Here is a 19331-nt window from a genome sequence, read left to right on the forward strand (position 1 = left end):
TTTGCATTCATCCATCCATACACTAAATAAACACCGGCTATTTGTGAGGATTGTTAGCTCTACAAAGTAACTATTGAAATTGAGTGTTTTCATTTGCAGGGCCTATTAGTATTAGAATGGACAAACTAAAAACATGCACTTTGAGCATGAAATCTCCCTTTTTATATAAGCCCTGTGTACAGTAGCAAGTGATATTTCCAAGCACCTGTACTGTAGACCCATTGGAGCAGCCATCTTGTGTTCCATATAGCATGTGCTGAACTGAAGGTCTAGTACACAGAGGGGCTTGAAACAGCACTGAATGCTAAAAGTAAAAATAGAAGCGCAGTACCCGGATCTCAGACAACACACACTTACTGTATGTTGTCCAAACTTTAAGCTTACAAACAGTCTGGCGATGGATTGATCGCATAATGGAAAGTTTGATCATTTGATCGACAATCCGAGTGTTTTAAACCCAAATCGTATTTAATATATGGATAGATTGAAGATGAGTTTAAGACCTCACCAACAGTGTTCACAGGCTGGTCCATAGCGAAAATTGTTCACACTGTACGCCAACATCTGAAAAGTCTAGAAAATCTTTGACGGTCTGCTAAATCAATCTGTATAATTTCCTTCCACCATGGTTTGATGAACACTGAGGAATACCAACATCCTGGCTCAAACATTTTCTACATTACTCATTGAGAAATGTAGAAAATGTTTGAGCCACAGACTCAATCTGTAAATTAAATTTTACCAAGTTATAATTGGATAACAATATTCTTGTGGCCAAATAAAACTGTCCTTGGAACTCACTTTCACATGCCTGAGGACCCAGACAAATCAGAAATTTTGATAAACTAATTCAGGCACAAATTGTGTGGATACATGTATGATGATGTGTATATGAAGCATGGATTGATTGTACGTACTGTAGGGGCTACATCTTCCATCCAGAGTAGAATTACTTGAAAAAACATTTGAAGGAAAATTACATCACTGATAAATGCTGTATTTTTGAGAAAATGTGGATTTGTATGGTTGGAATTGAAATATTGGTGCACAGATCTGAAATATTGGTGCACAGACCTAAATCATTTTCATTTTCATTTCAGATACATTTATTTCATGTCAACATCAATCAATACAATGCCAAGGAATACAAGAGCAAAATGGTGAAGATTTTTAGCTGCCATCAGACAGACCATGTTGTTGCATCAAAACTCAGTGTTTAAAAGAATGATACAATGTTGCAATGCGACATTTGCATTTTTCTTTGAAATGAAGCATCTGGGTTCAAGTTTTTTAAAACAAATATTGTAACTTTTTCATCTAATTCATGAACTCAAAATGATACAATGTTGCGTTTTTCTTTGAAATGAAAAAAAAACCACATGGAATAAGTACTCACTGGATATGTAGGCTACTTTCAGGAAAGTAACTTATTTTGTAGTAAACTTTGAAGTATTTTTTCATGTCAGCAAAATTTATGTTAAATCCTTCAAAATATACCATAATAATTTTACAGAGTACACTACAGTGCAAGACAAACAACCTTTGTAAATGGCTTGAATAAAAAAAAACTACCTATCATTATGGAGGTAGAATTATCCTCAACATGTGCTCTCATCTCAGTCTCAGTCATGCCAGTTGACTGGAGAGCACGAGACCCAGTAACTGGGGCGCTGTACTCCTTTTTTCAAAATTTTGACATTCTCTGTTGTACTAGCACGACAGAGAATGTCAAAATTTCTATAAAAAAAAGGAGTACAGCGCCCCAGTTACTGGGTCTAGGAGAGCACAAGTTGGTGATCGTTTTTCGATCATTCAATTATTCATACCAAAGTTTTGCTGTTCAGTACAACGATGGATGGTACCAAAACATATTAGACAACCATTTTTCCAGGCAACCTTTGTCTTCTGTACTGCAAACTTGACATTCCCAGGAAAATATGGAGAGAACTGAGGGGAAAAAAATGTTTCTATCTGAGTCTTGGAAATGGTTGCCTGTAAATTGACTTTATTTTGTTTTATCAGAGATATCCTGGAAATGGTTGCCTGTAAATTGACTTTATTTTATTTTATCGGAGATGTCCTGGAAATGGTTGCCTGTAAAAAGTGTAAATTGTTTTTTTTAGTATGCCTGCCTGTAAGTGTAACCATTGTAACTGACAGTTTTAATCAAACAAAGATCTGGCCGAGATAAACCATTTATATCACATAATATAATTAAACTTCTGTGTTCCACAGATTCCAGAATGTTTGTATACCTCCTAAACACTGTATATATAATATAGGGTCTCCGCTTAAAATGAAAAGTTTACGCCCAGCCAGCTGCAAGCGCTCAGGCCCAGCATGTTTCACCACACCTTCCTTGTGCCAGGCCGCCCCTAGAGCGCGGGCCGGTAGTCATGCCAGGCCGGCCGGCTCCTGTATACACGGGCCGTTCAAAGGAGTATTACAACGGTAGCTGCCGCGTGGAACCACCACTGAGAATTTCAACTGTCAAAAAGGAGGCGTCAAACATGCCCACCACTGGAAACTACAACATTTCAGGACAAAACCTTCTACACTAAATTCACCACAATAATACAAACCACAATAATACAAACTACTTCAAGCACAGGAAAAGTGTAAATACATACCTAAAACTGTTACTATAAATTCCGAATTTTGTTGTCAGTTTATCAACTTCGCTCAAGCGTCCATGCAAAGCACACTGCACAGTTCAGTGCAATGATGTTTCACAACGTTACATACATAGCCGGCCAGCGACGTACGTACACACACTATACATGCAAAGTGCACACTATTTATGGAACCCCCCTATATGAACGTTATCATCAGGCCGTACCAAATTAAAAGTAAACAGGGGTTCTAAGGATCGCAATATTTTCAACAAACCATAAGTGAAGTCTAAAAAATATCTTTAAAATACTCTCATTCTAAAGGGTATATTAGGTAACGCATAAAATCAACACGAACAACTTATAAATAATAATTTATTTTGATATTTTGAATTAAACAGTTTGACCTACGTAATTTGGACTCCCCCTTTTCATTAATGAAACGATCCACACACCTGCCACAATCTGCACATACCGTGCATTTTTGTCAGTCGGCCATCCAATCTGCTTCTGTATTTTCTGCTAATTTGATTATCGTTATGTACACAAGTTGACGAAGTATTACTCTTACATATTTGCACACTGACAATCTTGCAAATCATTGTGTGAAAAAACTACAATTTTTATTCTATTTTTCCAGACTTAACTGCCGACAATCACGAGTCCTTGTTCCCAAGACACAAACACCATGGTATAAATGCACCGAATTCTTTCGGCAGAAAAACGCCCCTGCTAGGTATTGTGCTGAACCCTTAAAGTCAGGGAAGGGGATTTTTGTTGTGAGGTTTAAATTTGGGAGTTTTTTATCAAGTAAATCAAACAACCGAGGGGGAACCATTGGCTAGAAGGGCTAGTTTCTAGAAGTACCAACTTCCCCCACCTTAATTCCACCCCTCTAAAAAATCAATAAAAACAATTATTAATTTTTTTTTAGAATAATCTTCCAAAAGTTCCAAGAGGAATCTAAACAAAACTATAAACGATTTATAAAAAAGGAAATATAAATTTCATCTGATTTCTTTTTGTTTTTCCCTTTTTAATCATGCCCTTTACCTGTACCTTTTGAACGGGAAATGTTGGTATTTTTATAGCTCAATGGTTTTCATCGACCGCCGATTCACTAATCAAAAGAGGGCGCTATTTCAAGTTGTTGATGCAACAGCAACACACAATGATTTGTTTGCTGTTTCACTTGTGCATACAGAATTATTAAATAAAGTATTGGTCCAACAACATTCCAGTGACTTCATGCTTCAAGAATATTAACCACCATTTTTTTAAAAGCATTTTGCATTAACAGTGATACATAAAAAACAAGTACGCAATTTTAACTCAAGCCCCCCCCCAAAAAAAAAAAAGAGAGGAAAAAAAACAAGTTTTAATGAAGAACATTCAATTTAATACAAATCACGTTTTAATTTAATAAAATTTAAACAAGTTTATTTTTAAGGCCTAAAAGTGTATTAAAATTCCTGCTTGCCACCCACAGAGTTGTTTCATTGTTATTATAGACTACAATAAACTCTAGCATTTTGGTTTTATGATTGCGTTTACAGTCCATTTCATTACCAATTGAAACCAACAAAAATGTTATGCATTAATACATTGACCAAAATGGTATGCATTAATAAATTGACCAAGGTCGGGTATGTTTTGCGGACAAACCACCCATATAATATACTTTTTTCAACAGAGAAATAAAAGTCACCATGGGCTGGCTCACTGGTACCCCTTGGCAGTGCCGTTTTATTTATCTTTTTATTTTTATTTTGTGTTTATGCAGGTCGATAGATATAGTTTTTATAGAGTGGGACATGAAGGGGCAAAAACATAATGGGGGTAGGGCTAAATGATGTATCAAACCATTAGTTTTTTTTTGGGGGGCAAGGAGGTAGGGGGTAAGGGTCCTCAGCAGACACTTAAGAGGTGTATGAATTGTATGGTCTTCTTAAATCTAAGATGGGCTCTCAACAAAGATGTCTTTTCCTGTACCATTAAGAATTACCCTTGCAGATTACAGCCATCCCCCACCCTAAAAAACAAATTCCGCCAAGGTGAAAGGCTTCAGTTTGTCTGGAAGTTCTCTTACTCTATTTTATTTCTCTAATTCACCGAATTTATTCCCCCTACAGAGTTAGGCTTTCTATACCAGTTGACTGTAGGGGCTGTTTAATCTATTGAGCATAAAAGGGCTCTCTTTTTAAACTAACAAACCATAAGAACACAATCAAAATGGTCAAGAAGTCAGCAAAGCAGAATAATGAAGAGGATCAATGAATAAGATGATGAAACAGACGAAGAAAGACGCAGACTCCGGGTAAAAGTATTTAGAGGTTAATGATAGAGGGGGGGGGGGGGGGGGGACTGACTCTATTGGGGAGTTAGAGACGGTTTAATAAGGGGGGGGGGACAAATGAAAGAGAGGAATTTGAAGAAATTGGATGGGCACTGGTTCAGTTGTAAGGCTTACTAGTTTTTTTTGCTCCCCGATAATGGGTTTAGACTGCACTGATGCTGGTTAATAATTTGAGGAGGGGAGGAGGTGTATACTATCATTTACTGCACAGAATGTCTTATTCTGTTTATAAATACCAAAGGAATTGAGGCGCAGACCATTATGACCCCCTCATTACATGTTTACAAAAGAGCCACATGGCCCTGGACTGCATGTTTAAATTATTTACTCAGCAACTCAATCGAGAAAGTATTAATAATTGTTGGATTTTTATAAAACTTTTGAAAGTTAAAGGAAAGAGTGCAAATCCCAAAAATTTGTTCAGCTGTAAAAGTGCTCGATTTGTATTAATTTGTTTTGATTTGTAATAGTAATGAATGTCTAAGCCTGGAAACGGCACTAGAGTAACTTTTTATGGAACACTAGAAGGGATAGATAGCCACTAAAAATAATTGTAAATTTGTTCTTACCACTCCAGCGTAGATTGAGCGTGATTTGTTGATTTTGGGTATCAATCCGGGTTTTATCTTTTGCATCAACCTGTAAAAGATATAAAGGAAATAGAGGAACAGAATTGGCTGACCATGCATTGTTACCTCCTCCCAGCTAACACACGACCTTACTGCAACGTTGCCTGCAGGTTGCGGTTTCGTCATGTTACCTAGTAACGTTCACACAATGTTGCAACAACGTTAAATGGTGACGTTGTATCGCAACATTGCTAGAAAGTTCTGCCGCAATGTTACTGGAAGGTTGCGCTTTCGTCATGTTACATGCTGACGTATATACAACGTTGCAACAACGTTTTAGTTGTACATTGCTTTGGAACATTGCTTCCACGTTTTGTCGCAACGTTGCATGAAGGTTGCAGTTTCGTCATGTTACATTATAACTTATACCAATAGTTGCAACAACGTTACAATTGTCTGTTCCCTAAACATCTCCCGCACGTTTCTTCGAAACGTTGCCTGAAGGTTGTGGTTTCGTCATGTTACTAGATTGTTCATACATTGTTGTGAAAACGTTAAATGGTGACGTTGTGTCGAAACATTGCCAGAAGGTTTGGCCGCAATGTTGCTAGAAGGTTGCGCTTTCGTCATGTTACTTGCTGACGTATTTACAACGTTGCAACAGCATTTTATTCGGACATTGCTTTGGAACGTTGCTTCCACGTTTTGTCGCAACGTTGCATGAAGGTTGCAGTTTCGTCATGTTACATTCTCATCTATACCAAACGTTGCAACAATGTTACAATATTGTCTGTTCCCTAAACATCGCCCGCACGTTTCTTAGAAACGTTGCCTGAAGGTTGTGGATTCATCATGTTACTAGAAACGTTCATACATTGTTGTGACAACGTTATTTGGTGACGTTGTGTCAAAACATTGCCAGAAGGTTTGGCCGCAATGTTGCTAGAAGGTTGCGCTTTTGTCATGTTACATGCTGACGTATATACAATGTTGCAACAGCGTTTTATTCGGACATTGCTTGGAACGTTGCTTCCATGTTTAACGTTGCATGAAGGTTGCAGTTTCGTCATGTTACATTCTCACTTATACCAAACGTTGCAGCAATGTCACAATTGTCTGTTCCCTAAACATCGCCTGGACGTTTCTTAGAAACGTTGCCTGAAGGTTGTGGTTTCGTCATGTTACTAGAAACGTTCATACAATGTTGTGACAACGTTGAATGGTGACGTTGTGTCGAAACATTGCCAGAAGGTTTGGCCGCAATGTTGCTAGAAGGTTGCGCTTTCGTCATGTTACATGCTGACGTATATACAACGTTGCAACATCGTTTTATTCGGACATTGCTTTGGAACGTTGCTTCCACGTTTTGTCGCGTTTTGTCTGTTCCCTAAACATCGCCGCACGTTTCTCATAGAAACATTGCCTGAAGGTTGCGCTTACGTAAATACAACATTGCAACAATGTATCAATATTGGACATTGTTTACGAACGTTGCTTCCACGATTTGTCGCAACATTGCAACGTTGCAACAATGCTACAATTTTCTGTTCCAATAACATCACCCAGACGTTGTTTTAGAAACGTTGCGTGAAGGTTGCATTGTCGTCACGTTACTGGGTAACCTATATAAAATGTTGCAACAACGTTTAATGGTGACGTTGTATCGCAACATTGCGAGAAGGTTTTGCCTCAAGGTTGCCTAAAGGTTGCACTTTCATCATGTTACATACTGACGTATATACAACGTTGCAACAACGTATCAGTTGGACGTTGTTTTGGAACGTTGCTGTCACGGTTTTGTCGCAACATTGCCTGAAGTTGCAGTTTCAATTTCATGTTAGATTGTAACTTATACACGTTGCAACAATGATACAATATTTTGTTCCCCGTTTTTCTAATAGAAACGTTGCCTGAGGTTGATGTTTCGTCAAGCCAAAAGTTATACATACTTACTGAGTTTTGAGAGCACAGTGACAAGATGCTAAAATTCAGCATTTTGGCGGGTAATTTTGTTCTGTTTTTTGGATTGAAAAATGCTTTTAACCCTAAGTTAAGGTAGCTGATGGGACATCTCAAACTAAATTTTGTGCAAATCCCATGTTGCATTAACATTTTACAAGCAAAAAGCTATACATACTCACTGGGTTTTGAGAGCACAGTGACAAGATGCTAAAATTCAACAAATTTACTGCAGTAAAAACTGCATTCAAACCCAAGTCAAACTATAGTGAATCTGCAGTATTTAAGAAGTAATACTGTAGTATTTCTACTCTTAGTTTACTGTAAATTCACTTTAATTTTACTGCAATAAAAACTACAGTAATACTGCAGTATCCTTGTAGTAAAACAATGGTAATTTTTTTGATAATACTACAAATTTACTGCAGTAAAAACTGCATCCAAACCCAAGTCAAACTATAGTGAATCTGCAGTATTTTAGAAGTAATACTATAGTGTCTCTACTCTTAGTTTACTTTAGATTCACTTTAACTTTACTGCAATAAAAACTGCAGTAATACTGCAGTATCCTTGTAGTAAAACAATGGTAGTTTGTTTGATAATACTTTAAATTTACTGCAGTAAAAACTGCATCAAACCCCAAGTCAAACTATAGTGAATCTGCAGTGTTTTAGAAGTAATACTAAAGCATTTCTACTCTTATTTTACTGTAGATTCACTTTAACTTTACTGCAATAGAAATTGCAGTAATACCGCAGTATCCTTGTAGTAAACAATAGTAGTTTGTTTGATAATACTTTAAATTTACTGCAGTAAAAACTGCATCAAAACCCTAGTCAAACTATAGTGAATCTGCAGTATTATAGAAGTAATACTGTAGTATTTCTAACCATGGTTTACTGTAGATTCACTTTAACTTTACTGCAATGATAACAGCAGCAATTCTGCAGTATCCTTGTAGTAAAACAATTGTTTTTTGTGCATGAAACTATAAGCTATGGTAATACGAAAGTATCATTGTCGCACTTAGAATGTTTTCAGAAGATGGATGCTGTCAGTACATATTATAGTCATGTAGAAAAGTTTATTTAAAAATTGGCGTCCCCACTTTTCTATAGAATTTTTAAGGTTATTGTCTATAGAAATCAGTTTCCTTCGCCGCCTGTAGAATTCTAGTTTTCTATGGATCTAAATTCTAGTATAAAAACTTTTATTTTCAAAAGAGTCCCATTGCAGGTTGTCTAATATTCTATAGAACTTAGACTTAGTTTCTTTTATAAATATATCCATAAACAAACAACAAAACTGTTCAAAAGTAGAATCCCAACTTCTCCATTTTATAGAATTCTAAAAAAATAATAAGCTTTCTATTATGGGTCTGTTTCAGGTTGTCTATATTTTTTATGGAACTGAGTTTCTATTGTGAACATTTAAAAAAATTAAAACTTTTCAAAAGTAGAATCCCACATTTAATACTTCCCATCCACAACCCCTCCCCCGCCCCCCCCCCCCTGAGCTAGTTCCCAATTCTTTGGTAGCTTCGAAAAAATAATGACTGGACATTTTTCCATCAATAGAGGGCGCTATATGATAGTTGTGTGTAAAACGGTCGGCACCCAGACTTCGCGCATGTAAACTGAACAGCTATGTTATGCACAACATGTGGAGCTCCGTCTATCTATCACTCAGAGCCAGTTTCAAACCGTTTCTAACGGCCGGCGGACCAACGGATTCTAATTTCTGTGATGATGATGTTCATTGTTGTATGTTTTGGCGTATGATTATTGTACATTTTGGAGGTATTTCCAGTGAATAAAGGCTGACCGTGTGGGGCTGATTAGATGTGAATTTTACAGTGAAAATTACGAGCAAGAGAGAGTCGACGTCCGTCAGGTACCGTTGCCGTGATGATGTGGGTGATCATTTTTGTTTGGTAAGTAACGTACGTACGTGTTTGAAACTTAAAGATTTTCTTTTAGATTGTTCTTCTTCAATCCACTTCCTTGTAAATTGTAAATAAATAGCTTATTTTTTACTGAAACTTCCGCTGGGGAACTTGGCAAGGAAGTCAGGAGAACTGTTGGAACTGTTTTTTTCTAGCCTAATTAATGGTTGTATAGATATAATTTTTTTGTAAATAGTCTACTTTACTTGCTTTGGTTTGGTTGGACTTGGAATGGAAATCTATGATGAGGGAAAGGTTAACCTCCATGGTTAAAGATTCATACATACTTGATACTCTGTCTGGGTCTACCCCGTACATTATAATTCAGAAAGCACTGCAGTGAGGTTAACTAACTTTTATTTAATTTTGTTTAAAAAAAAACTCTATGGTATGTTTCAATTTTGTTTGTGTTTATAAATTTTATCCTTAGTTATTTTTGTTGGCCCTGCTTTACTTGTTTTCTTGGGTAGAAAAAGAAAACGACAATGGGTTTGACTTGCCTTGGGTCCGACATTTAAACCCAAATTATATATAACAAAAAATTCAACATTAATTGTCATGTTCATATTAATCATGACAGTATGAAGTACTTAGAGGAGAGGAGAGTAATAATGGGTATTCAAAACCTTTTTGCCTCATCTTGACTTTACGGACTGGAGAGCTGTGCAAACTTAAACCATTGAAATTTTCTACAAATGTTTCATTATTTCTGACACATATTTTCCAATTTTTTTCTTTTACAGATCTTGTGCTTCTCTGATAAAGACAACTCAATCAACATCACCATCAACAGAAGGCTGGCAATGAAGCATGGCGCGGTGTTAGGGCTACGTCTTGCTCAAGATAATTATTTCAAAAAGAGATTAATCCTGTCCTGTGGTATTGCAAAAAAAGGTGCTGCATGTATTTATTAACACTGCTTTCTCTCTCATTATATTTTGTACTAATTATAATCGTACAACCGTCAACTGCACAAATTTGTAAAGACTGCATTGAAACTGCAATAAAACTATAGTAATTATGTGGTAGCAACGGGTTATTTTGAGGTAAAATAATGCTGAAACTACAGTAACAGTGTAGTTTTACTGCAGTAAAGACTGCATTGAACATTTCGAACATTTTGGGAGGTTGCAGGAACGTTAATTTTGCACATATTGGGACGATGCTGGAACGTTTGTTTATAACATTGAGACGTTGTAGCAACGTAAGTTAACAACATAATTGGGAGGTTGTCAGAAGGTTAATTTTGGATGTGGTATGGACGTTGGCTTACAACGTTAGAGACAACGTTGTCACAACATCAAGAAGAGTCCACACAAATTCGTTACCACAACATTACACATCAACGTTGCAACAACAGAAAATGTACAGATGCAACAACGTTCTCGCAACGTTTTTTTAAGACGTTGCTGGAACGTTAACTTACAACATTGAGACGTTGTAGGAACGTTAGTTAACAACATATTGTGACGTTGTCAGAAAGTTAATTTTGGATGTGGTATGGACGTTGGCTCACAACGTTAGAGACAACGTTGTCACAACATCAAGGAGAGTCCACACAAATTCGTTGCCACAACATTACACATCAACGTTGCCACAACAAAAAAGTAACATTGTAACAACGTTCTCGCAACGTTTTTTGGTTAGCTGGGCTCTCCTCTTGCACTTAAAGCCATTGTACAAGTTCACAGATTTACTAATTAACTTACAGGGTTTACATACAGAAGGTAATGGTGAAAGACTTCTCTTGAAATATTATTCCATGAAATGCTTTACTTTTGGAGAAAACATTAAAACAATATCAATTCTCGATATCGAGAATTACGAATTTGTTTTAAACACGTGTCATGACACGGCGAAACGTGCGCAAACAAGGGTGGGTTTTTCCGTTATTTTCTCCCGACTCCGATGACCAATTTAGCCTAAATTTTCACAGGTTTGTTATTTTATATATAAGTTGTGATACACAAAGTGTGGGCCTTGGACAATACTGTTTACCGACAGTGTCTAATGGCTTTAACTATTAGAATATCCGAGAGAACAACTTTTACCTAAAACCTTTTACCCTTACAGCTATAAGAACTCCTTTGAAAAACTGCAACCTGATTACAGTACCTGACACATGAATTCAATCAGTTACAGGAGGCTTTACAGACTGTAATATAGAAGGTTACAGGGTGACCCATCCAGTCACTCAGGGCCCCAGACACACTGTGTAGGTTGGGATCAGTGTCACCATTGCCATAGCGACCAGCAAGCTTGATATGTCACTTTTGTAAGGCATGCCATAATAGCTGTTGTGACTGGTACTGAATTTGTTGACGACTGTTGTGTTGTATAAAACGCACTTGACCTGTCTATGTCGTGTATCATTTATCACTTTTTTGGGGGTCATATGTTCTGTTCATCCATAAAGGTATATAGAAATATCAGACTTATAGGTATTATACAGAATTGCTAGAGCTGACAAAATAGTCATAGAAAGTCCTTGTGTTTTGTGTGGCCAACCATCTCATGAATCAACAAACCTGTAAAAATTTGAGCTTAATCGGTTGAGTGAGTCAGGAGAAAATAGTGAAAAACCATGCACAATTTTCAGCTTATAAACACAGTTTTAGTTATTAGTAACCAAAATCCCTTTTTTATATGTTTACAATAGAGTTTTCTCAAAACGATTTTACTTTAGAGGGAAATAATTTTAATAGCAAAAAAGGCATCAGTAACTAAATCTTTCAGACTCAAATTAAACAATGATGTTTTTTATCGTTGCAAATCCCGTTTAATCCCTTACACTGAAGTTTTTGCATGAAGCTTTAATCAGTTTTCAATGACGGAGAACATTTCGGTTTAAAAAGGATTGAAATTAAAGGAGACTTACATGCACAGGAGAATTCCGTCCGTCATTGATTTACGGAAATCTTCACAATGAAACTTCCGCCCGGTAACTCTCTGCAATACAAAGGAAGAATTATCATTACCTTACATTTGAAAAAAACACTAACTTTTTGCTATCAATTTGAATTATTTTGAGATTAGTGGGTAAAATGTGGTTGCATTCTGATTTAAAATGTTTAGTTTTTTGTAGGGTACAAATTTTCAACTCATTGTAATTTTACTACAATTCAGCTGTCAGAATAACAGTCAAATATTTGTGTTATTTAATGTAAGGCTCAAACATCTTGTCTGAACTGTCACATGGCCCAATATTTGTTTTCAGTCTGGCAGGGGCGATGGCTTTTTCCCATGCATTCTCCCCATGCCCGAGAAGATTAAGAGAAAAACCTTAAGCCTATGGGCTTAGTCCAGAATCCTAACTCCTTTCAGCTGCCTAGTCTTTGATCTATGGATCAATGAACTCAAGATTATAAGGAAAGTGAATGCTAAATCTCTCCCTACTCATGGAGGAAGCAAATTAGCTCCTCCATGCCCTACCGAAGCACATGATGCTAGTTTTGTGTGATGCATGTCATAAAATCTATATAAAGATAATCAAAGGAGAATCCATTTATATGTCCTTTGTATATATGTCTCCCAGTAAGATATGAGCTATGTAAGTTAGTGTTCAGCAACAATCAAGGAAGTTGGAGAAATGCTTTTTATAGTTAGGTGCCTAGAACAAGTCATATCAATTTTGCTGATATAATAGAGCCTTCTCAGTACTGTCGACCCAATCTCTGTAATGAACTTCCAAATCACATCAAAGACACAGCATCATTCCACACATTTAAGACACTTCTGAAAGCCCACTTTTAGGAGGCCTAACATAAACGACTCATTCATAAATACCTCAGACAGTTTCGCTATTGGTGGAGAGCGTGTCACGTGGGTGTGTATAAACCTTTGTTTATGACCAGTAAAAAGTGTTGTATGATGGGCGTGACAAGCACCTGTGCTTAAAAGACAGTTTCTTCATTCCTATTGGTCGAGAGCAACAGCCAGGACAGTTGTGCCACATCACGCAATACGCGCGACGCGCACACCATTCTCTTAAAAGGAGTTGTTTACCCGATCGGGCCGAGGGCCTTACCATTTCATAGCTAGAGGGATGTTGTGTTGAAAGAAATAATTGAACAATTATAATTTTTGCATTTATTTTACTTTTTGACCAACAGTGTTGATGTTTTTTGGCCGAAAAGGTATTTATAAATGGGAATCAAAGTGTGTTGAATCGGTTTTCAACTAGTGGTTTAAACACGCCGAGGCCCGGTTCTTGATAAATTACCTCGACTTCGTCTCGGTAAAATTATCAAGAACCAGGCCTCGAATTAAACCACTAGTTGAAAACCTCTTCACCACACATTGATTCCGTTAATTATTTCTTCTGTGCCTCAGCACCTTTGAGCAAACCATTGGTTTACTTTAGGCACTTAATACATTTTCACTGATTTATGAATATTGTTGTTGTTGCCCATTTCGAAAATTACCACAGGCTTTCATTTAGACTGCAGTACGCTATTGGATCGGCCCTTCAATCTGGCTACTTTTCCTATATTCAAACACTTTTACAAATAATTTTAATTTGAGCACTCCAAACCTTCAAGTCAACCTGACTGCAAAAACAACTGTGGGGGTTGGTGGGAGAAAAGTTTTACAGAAAAGGGTTTGAGGTTAGAAATGAAATGGGTGTACATGTGCAAATTGCAGACCCTGAAATTGTCTAGTGAAGAACTGCCAAATACATGAAAGCCTTTATCTGTAAGCTATGAGCTCCTCTTAATCCAAATCAGCTTAGCATCAATCAGCTTGAACGCATTGCATCAAAGGATTTTCTCCTTAATCCAAGTTATCTCTATTCTGTTTTCCTCCAGCTGTCCGTTTGGATTTATTAGTTTAGTGTGAAATTAGCCATACGCCCAAATCCTCTCTGCAGCAAGGCTTTGCCTTAAAACTGTTTCCGTGACTAGCCAGCAGGACCAGCGCCCAATTTCATAAAGAGGTGTTTAGCAGAAAATTCTGCTAAACAAAACTCTTTGCTAAGCAAAAAGTTAGTGGGGCACCAGTCAAAACATTGTAAATATTTAGTAATGTAATTTTGGCTGGTAACTGTTTAATAAGCAAAACTATTCAGTGCTTAGCTAGTTTTTGTGCTTTCTATGGCAGGGCTTTCCTCTGCCATCTAAAACTGAAACTTTCTCCCTTTCCTTATCTTGATTAAATTCTCTTTTTTAGGAATATCCTTGGCTCTGTAATCAGAATTAAGTATCTCCAGTAAACAAATACTTACAAAGGCCATTCATAGTCTATGAGGTCACACATTTGAAGAAGCAAGCAGTCTTTTAATAGTTGTCTTAAAGGTGAGGATCACCACCAGGAAATATTTCATCTTTTTTAAAGTTTTGATGTAAACCAACAAATCGGAGGAACTATAGAGACAAACTCGTAAATAAGGATGTTAACTTGCTAAAAAATTTCCCCATATGTAAAATAAAATGTTGAGTTATGGAATGTCTTCTTGCAAGATCCTAGCCTGCTCTCTAAAGTAAAACTGTCAACAAACCAGGCCTGCAAGTCAGATCATGTTTTTGCATGCCTCCAAAACTTTTGGGGTGCAGTTCTGCTATCCAAAAAGTTTGGGGTGCCATCCCCATTTGCAGGGACTGAACCACAGCAACTCTAATAGAATGACAGGAGGAGATTGTTCTGAAATGTCTGAAATGGTCAATTTCTAAAAGAAAAATGATTAACAGCACTGAAACATTCTATTTTCTGACCTTGATTTATAAATAACAGATTGGTATGCCAGCAACAATAGCTCTGCATACCCTACCCTTATATTAACTGTAACCTTAGAAGAATCATAAACAGTGTTTCGAAATAATTTTCAGTAACTGCATAATCATCTTTAAATCCACAATATCCAACTGCATGCCATTTCAATCTTCCAAGGAATGTGTCTTTTGTGATGGGGTTTGCTTGAGAGATTTACTTCTTCTCAAAGCTCAAGGGGGATAAGTCCAAGCTTATGTACATGTCATGGGTTTCATGGTTTCATTTACTTCCTTTCAAGTGGGTACAATAGTGTCAGAATAAATTTCAGGTTGATATGGGTCTTTATTACCGGAGTTTGCTTCATGTTCAAACACACAGTAACTGGTATGAGAAAATAGATGGAAATTTGCATTGGGGATAAAGAATATTAATTTCAGTTTTAACCATGTGTGAGCATTGTATACTTAGTACTTTCCCGAGTTCTGTGAACAAAATCACAAGCATATTATTATATGAGAAAGTTAAACAACAAATTTCAATACAGGGTCATCCAGAATTTCTTCAGGTCATACAAGAGAGTAGCTAAGTTGTTTTAAGACTCTATAATCATTTTCCACTTCTAATAATATCTAGAAAATTTTGAAATAAGGCTCTCAAAAGGTCACAACACAAGGCCTTTGCTCCTAGACCCAGACCAAGTTTTCAAGACATTGAAACATCTGAAACAAATTGGGTCTCCAACTCGGTCTCATTAATGACGAGTCGAAATCGGGGAGCCATCAGTTCGCGCGAGAGCAGTGATCTCGCGAGAGCACTATCTCAGCACGTGGGGCCGATTTACTGACTTGTCCACAAGTCTAGTCTCCAGACAGACCAACAAAACTGCCATTTCAAAAGAAGGCAGATAAACTTGTCACTCTAGAGTAGTTTTAAAATACAGTACATTGTTCTGGTTTAGGGTCATAACTTGCTTGGTCAATTAGGAACTGGTTACCTTGGCTTTCAATTCATAATAAAAAAAGTCAAAAAATAACTTCACAAGGAACATAAATTTTCTGATATTTTGTTAAACTTTATTCATCTTGTGACCTAGTCAAAGTGAGCTTCTCTTATTACTTTTAAAGTTTCTGTCGTGCATCCCTGAAAAAAAACCTTATAAATACAAAATATTTATTCCAGGCACGTACACACAAGTATTTTTACGAGTCTCCGACTTTGAAACCCATGCCCATCCCCTTAGTTGGGTGTCAGTTTCACATAGCAAAACTAGAAGGTCAGTCGAAGGTCACTCAAATAATCGTACCCAAGCAATGAACCCTGGGGGCACTGTGGGATTAACTTGTCAAACTTGTTTTCTGGGATCCGATAATTTATTGTTGTATTCTCAAAACTCAATATCATAAAAAAAAATATAAAAAATAATAAAAACATACACACACACACAATTTGTTGGTGAGCAGATATTTTGAAAGCATATTTTGATTCCTGTCATGTGAATAACTCAAAGATACTCCCAAAGATATGCTTCGTTAATTTTATGAGCTTGTGGTAAACACTATGTATACGTGCACAACCACTGAGAACGGATAGGGACAAAATGATATGATTTCATATGTTTGGTATTTGCAACTTTTATTTGTTGGATTTTTGTTTGGCGGACAAGTATGGAATGCAGCTACTTTTAATTTGACTGACCAAGCATGAAAGAACTAGTGCACCTATTTGTACACCAGTTCAATTGGTTTGTATGCCATTGCCGTTGGCAAACTCAAATATATGCCAATTCAATAAACGAAAATGAAATTAAACTAGGAGACATGGATCTGTCCTCAGCTGTCTAGAGGATTCGACAAAGAATTTGTTTACTACATGATCCAGTTTTGCAATTGAATGAAATTTAAATTGGACACAAACAGAGTGTGGCTAAATTCATCTCACTGTGAAATGGCCTGCTTTTATTTAATCTGCAATATTTATTTTGCTTTGAAGACCAGGGAATTCACACACAAAAAACATTGTGTAGACCTATGCTGGTATAACTACATGTACAACCAGTTTAGTAGTCTTGGTTCAAGACTCTCCTGGATTTGTCAAAAGAGGACGTGCTATCACCCCCAACGCGCTATCAACCACGAACCGCTATCACAGGAGAACCGCTATCACAGGAGAGTCTTGGCACATTCGTTAAATCTCCCCCCAAATGAAGGGGCGGCCTCTGCGGGAAACGATTTTGGGGGGAGATTTAACGAATGTGACAAGACTCTCCTGTGATAGTGGTTCTCGGGTGATAGCGGTTCGTGGTTGATAGCGCGTTGGGGGTGATAGCGCGACCTCTTGTGACAAATCCAGGAGAGTCTTGAACCAAGACTACCAGTTTAGTAGAGCTGCATTGTATGTATCAGAAATTAAAAATATGAATTATTACAAAAGTGATTTCAAAGCAAGCAATACTAGAATACTCTGGTTCGTAAACAAACTAAACATAATGCTTTATAGGACAAAGTTGTCAGCCAAAATGTACCATCATCTGCAGCTGGTGTCCTGCCCATTCTTGCACAGTTAAGCAACATTTTCTGCTAAAGCAGCTCTTTGAAATTAGGTTCAAAGTTTGTCAGTAGACAACACCAACATAAATTGTGAAACTTTGGACACAAGAGTGCTCAATAACTGGTATTTTCTTTCCAATCATGTTTTACTTTCATTTCATAGCACCAATGCATTCTAACAGGTGTTACTTATATACTGTTACCCCTGACCACATTTCATAAATCACTTAAAAACAATTAAGCAAAACTGCATTTACTTAGCACATGAAATCTTGCTTCTTTTGAAGCAGAACATTTGTTACCAGTCTTTATTCTTATGTAGTTTACTTTGTTACTGATTTCCTGTTCAATTCTCTGTGTAAGCACCCTTTTCTCTTTATCTTTTTTTAGAAGCAGTTTTATGAAATTGAGCCCATTTGAGAGCAGCTTGTCACAGAGCTAAGAAGGTGTGTTCAATGTGCAGAAAGACACACAGTTAAAACCAAATGTAAAGGGGAGGGCCAATTTCTTGCCACTTGTGTGACTCAAGACAAATGCTGACTGAAGCAGTACTTCATTTCTGATCTTAAAGAGTTTACCAAGAGTAAAGAACATGTACTTCTAGGAAGCCAAGCAAACATCATAGGGAGTCAAGACTTTTGTTTTCATGAGAGGGTCAAAGAGGGAATTATAAGGGGTTCTCAAATTGTCCCAGGTATTGATTGGGGTATCCACACCCTTTCTTCACATATTGATTAGTGCTTGCTTATTTACTGTGGCTATCTGCAACAAGTACCCTTGCATCTGTTTGCTGATATCATGAAGGCATGGATGATTCGTCTATGTGTGGGTGTGTGTGTGTAGAAAATTCAACAGGTTCTTCAAATGCTCAGATTGTGAACTTCCTCGAGATTGGGTTTTTCATTTTTTTTGCGGTTGAATCTTGAAATGCCATTAGCAAGACTAAGCCCTAAAGCAAGACCATAGAGCAAGGACTTAACTGAGCACTGGGAAATGTGCCTGTTGCCTCAGAATGTGTTTAGTCTGCAATAAAGGCTTCCATGAAAAATATACATTCACTCAAACTCGCACAATCACAGTGAAAAGCTATTGTGTCTGGTAACATTTAAGTCTAATTTGCTCTACTTCAAGAAGTGGCAATGTTTTCTCGATTCTTACTTTTAAATGCTACTATACAAAAACTATTCCAACCTCTTTTGTAACATTAAAGGCACTAGACACTATCGGTAATTGTCAAAGACCAGTCTTCTCACTTGGGGTATCTTAACATGCATAAATTTACAAATTGTGAAAAATAGAGTTCAGCAATTGATTGTTGAAAAAAAAAATTCTTGTCACACGAAGTTGTGTGCTTTCAGATGCTTGATTTCGAGACCTCAAAATCTAATTCTGATCGGTCTCGAAATCAAATTTGTGGAAAATTACTTCTTTCTCTAAAACTTAGTTATAATTCAGGGGGAGCTACCTAGCTCTCCATCACTCGTTACCAAGTGAGGTTTTATGCTAATAATTATTTTGAGTAATTACCAATAGTGTCCACTGCCTTTAAAGCCCAATTTTCCTAACTTTAAGAAGTGGCAATATTTTCTCAATTCTAATTTTCTTAAATGCTATTCAAAAACCATTCCAACTTTT

General features: G+C 36.9%; 1 protein-coding gene across 9 annotated transcripts in view; it reads right to left on the reverse strand.

Annotated features, from left to right (window-relative positions):
• Nucleotides 1-19331, reverse strand: part of LOC117293531 (LIM and calponin homology domains-containing protein 1-like) — an 80233-nt gene that overhangs the window by 57560 nt on the left and 3342 nt on the right. For all 9 annotated transcript variants that reach the window (XM_033775887.1, XM_033775888.1, XM_033775882.1 and 6 more), the window contains exons 2-3: nucleotides 12320-12390; nucleotides 5538-5607 (exon numbers count right to left, since the gene is read on the reverse strand). In XM_033775887.1, the coding sequence (XP_033631778.1) occupies nucleotides 5538-5607; nucleotides 12320-12390 (141 nt within the window). The remainder of the gene's footprint in view (nucleotides 1-5537; nucleotides 5608-12319; nucleotides 12391-19331) is intronic.

The sequence above is a fragment of the Asterias rubens genome, chromosome 8 (assembly GCF_902459465.1).
Source record: "Asterias rubens chromosome 8, eAstRub1.3, whole genome shotgun sequence".
Classification (NCBI taxonomy): Eukaryota; Metazoa; Echinodermata; class Asteroidea; order Forcipulatida; family Asteriidae; genus Asterias; species Asterias rubens.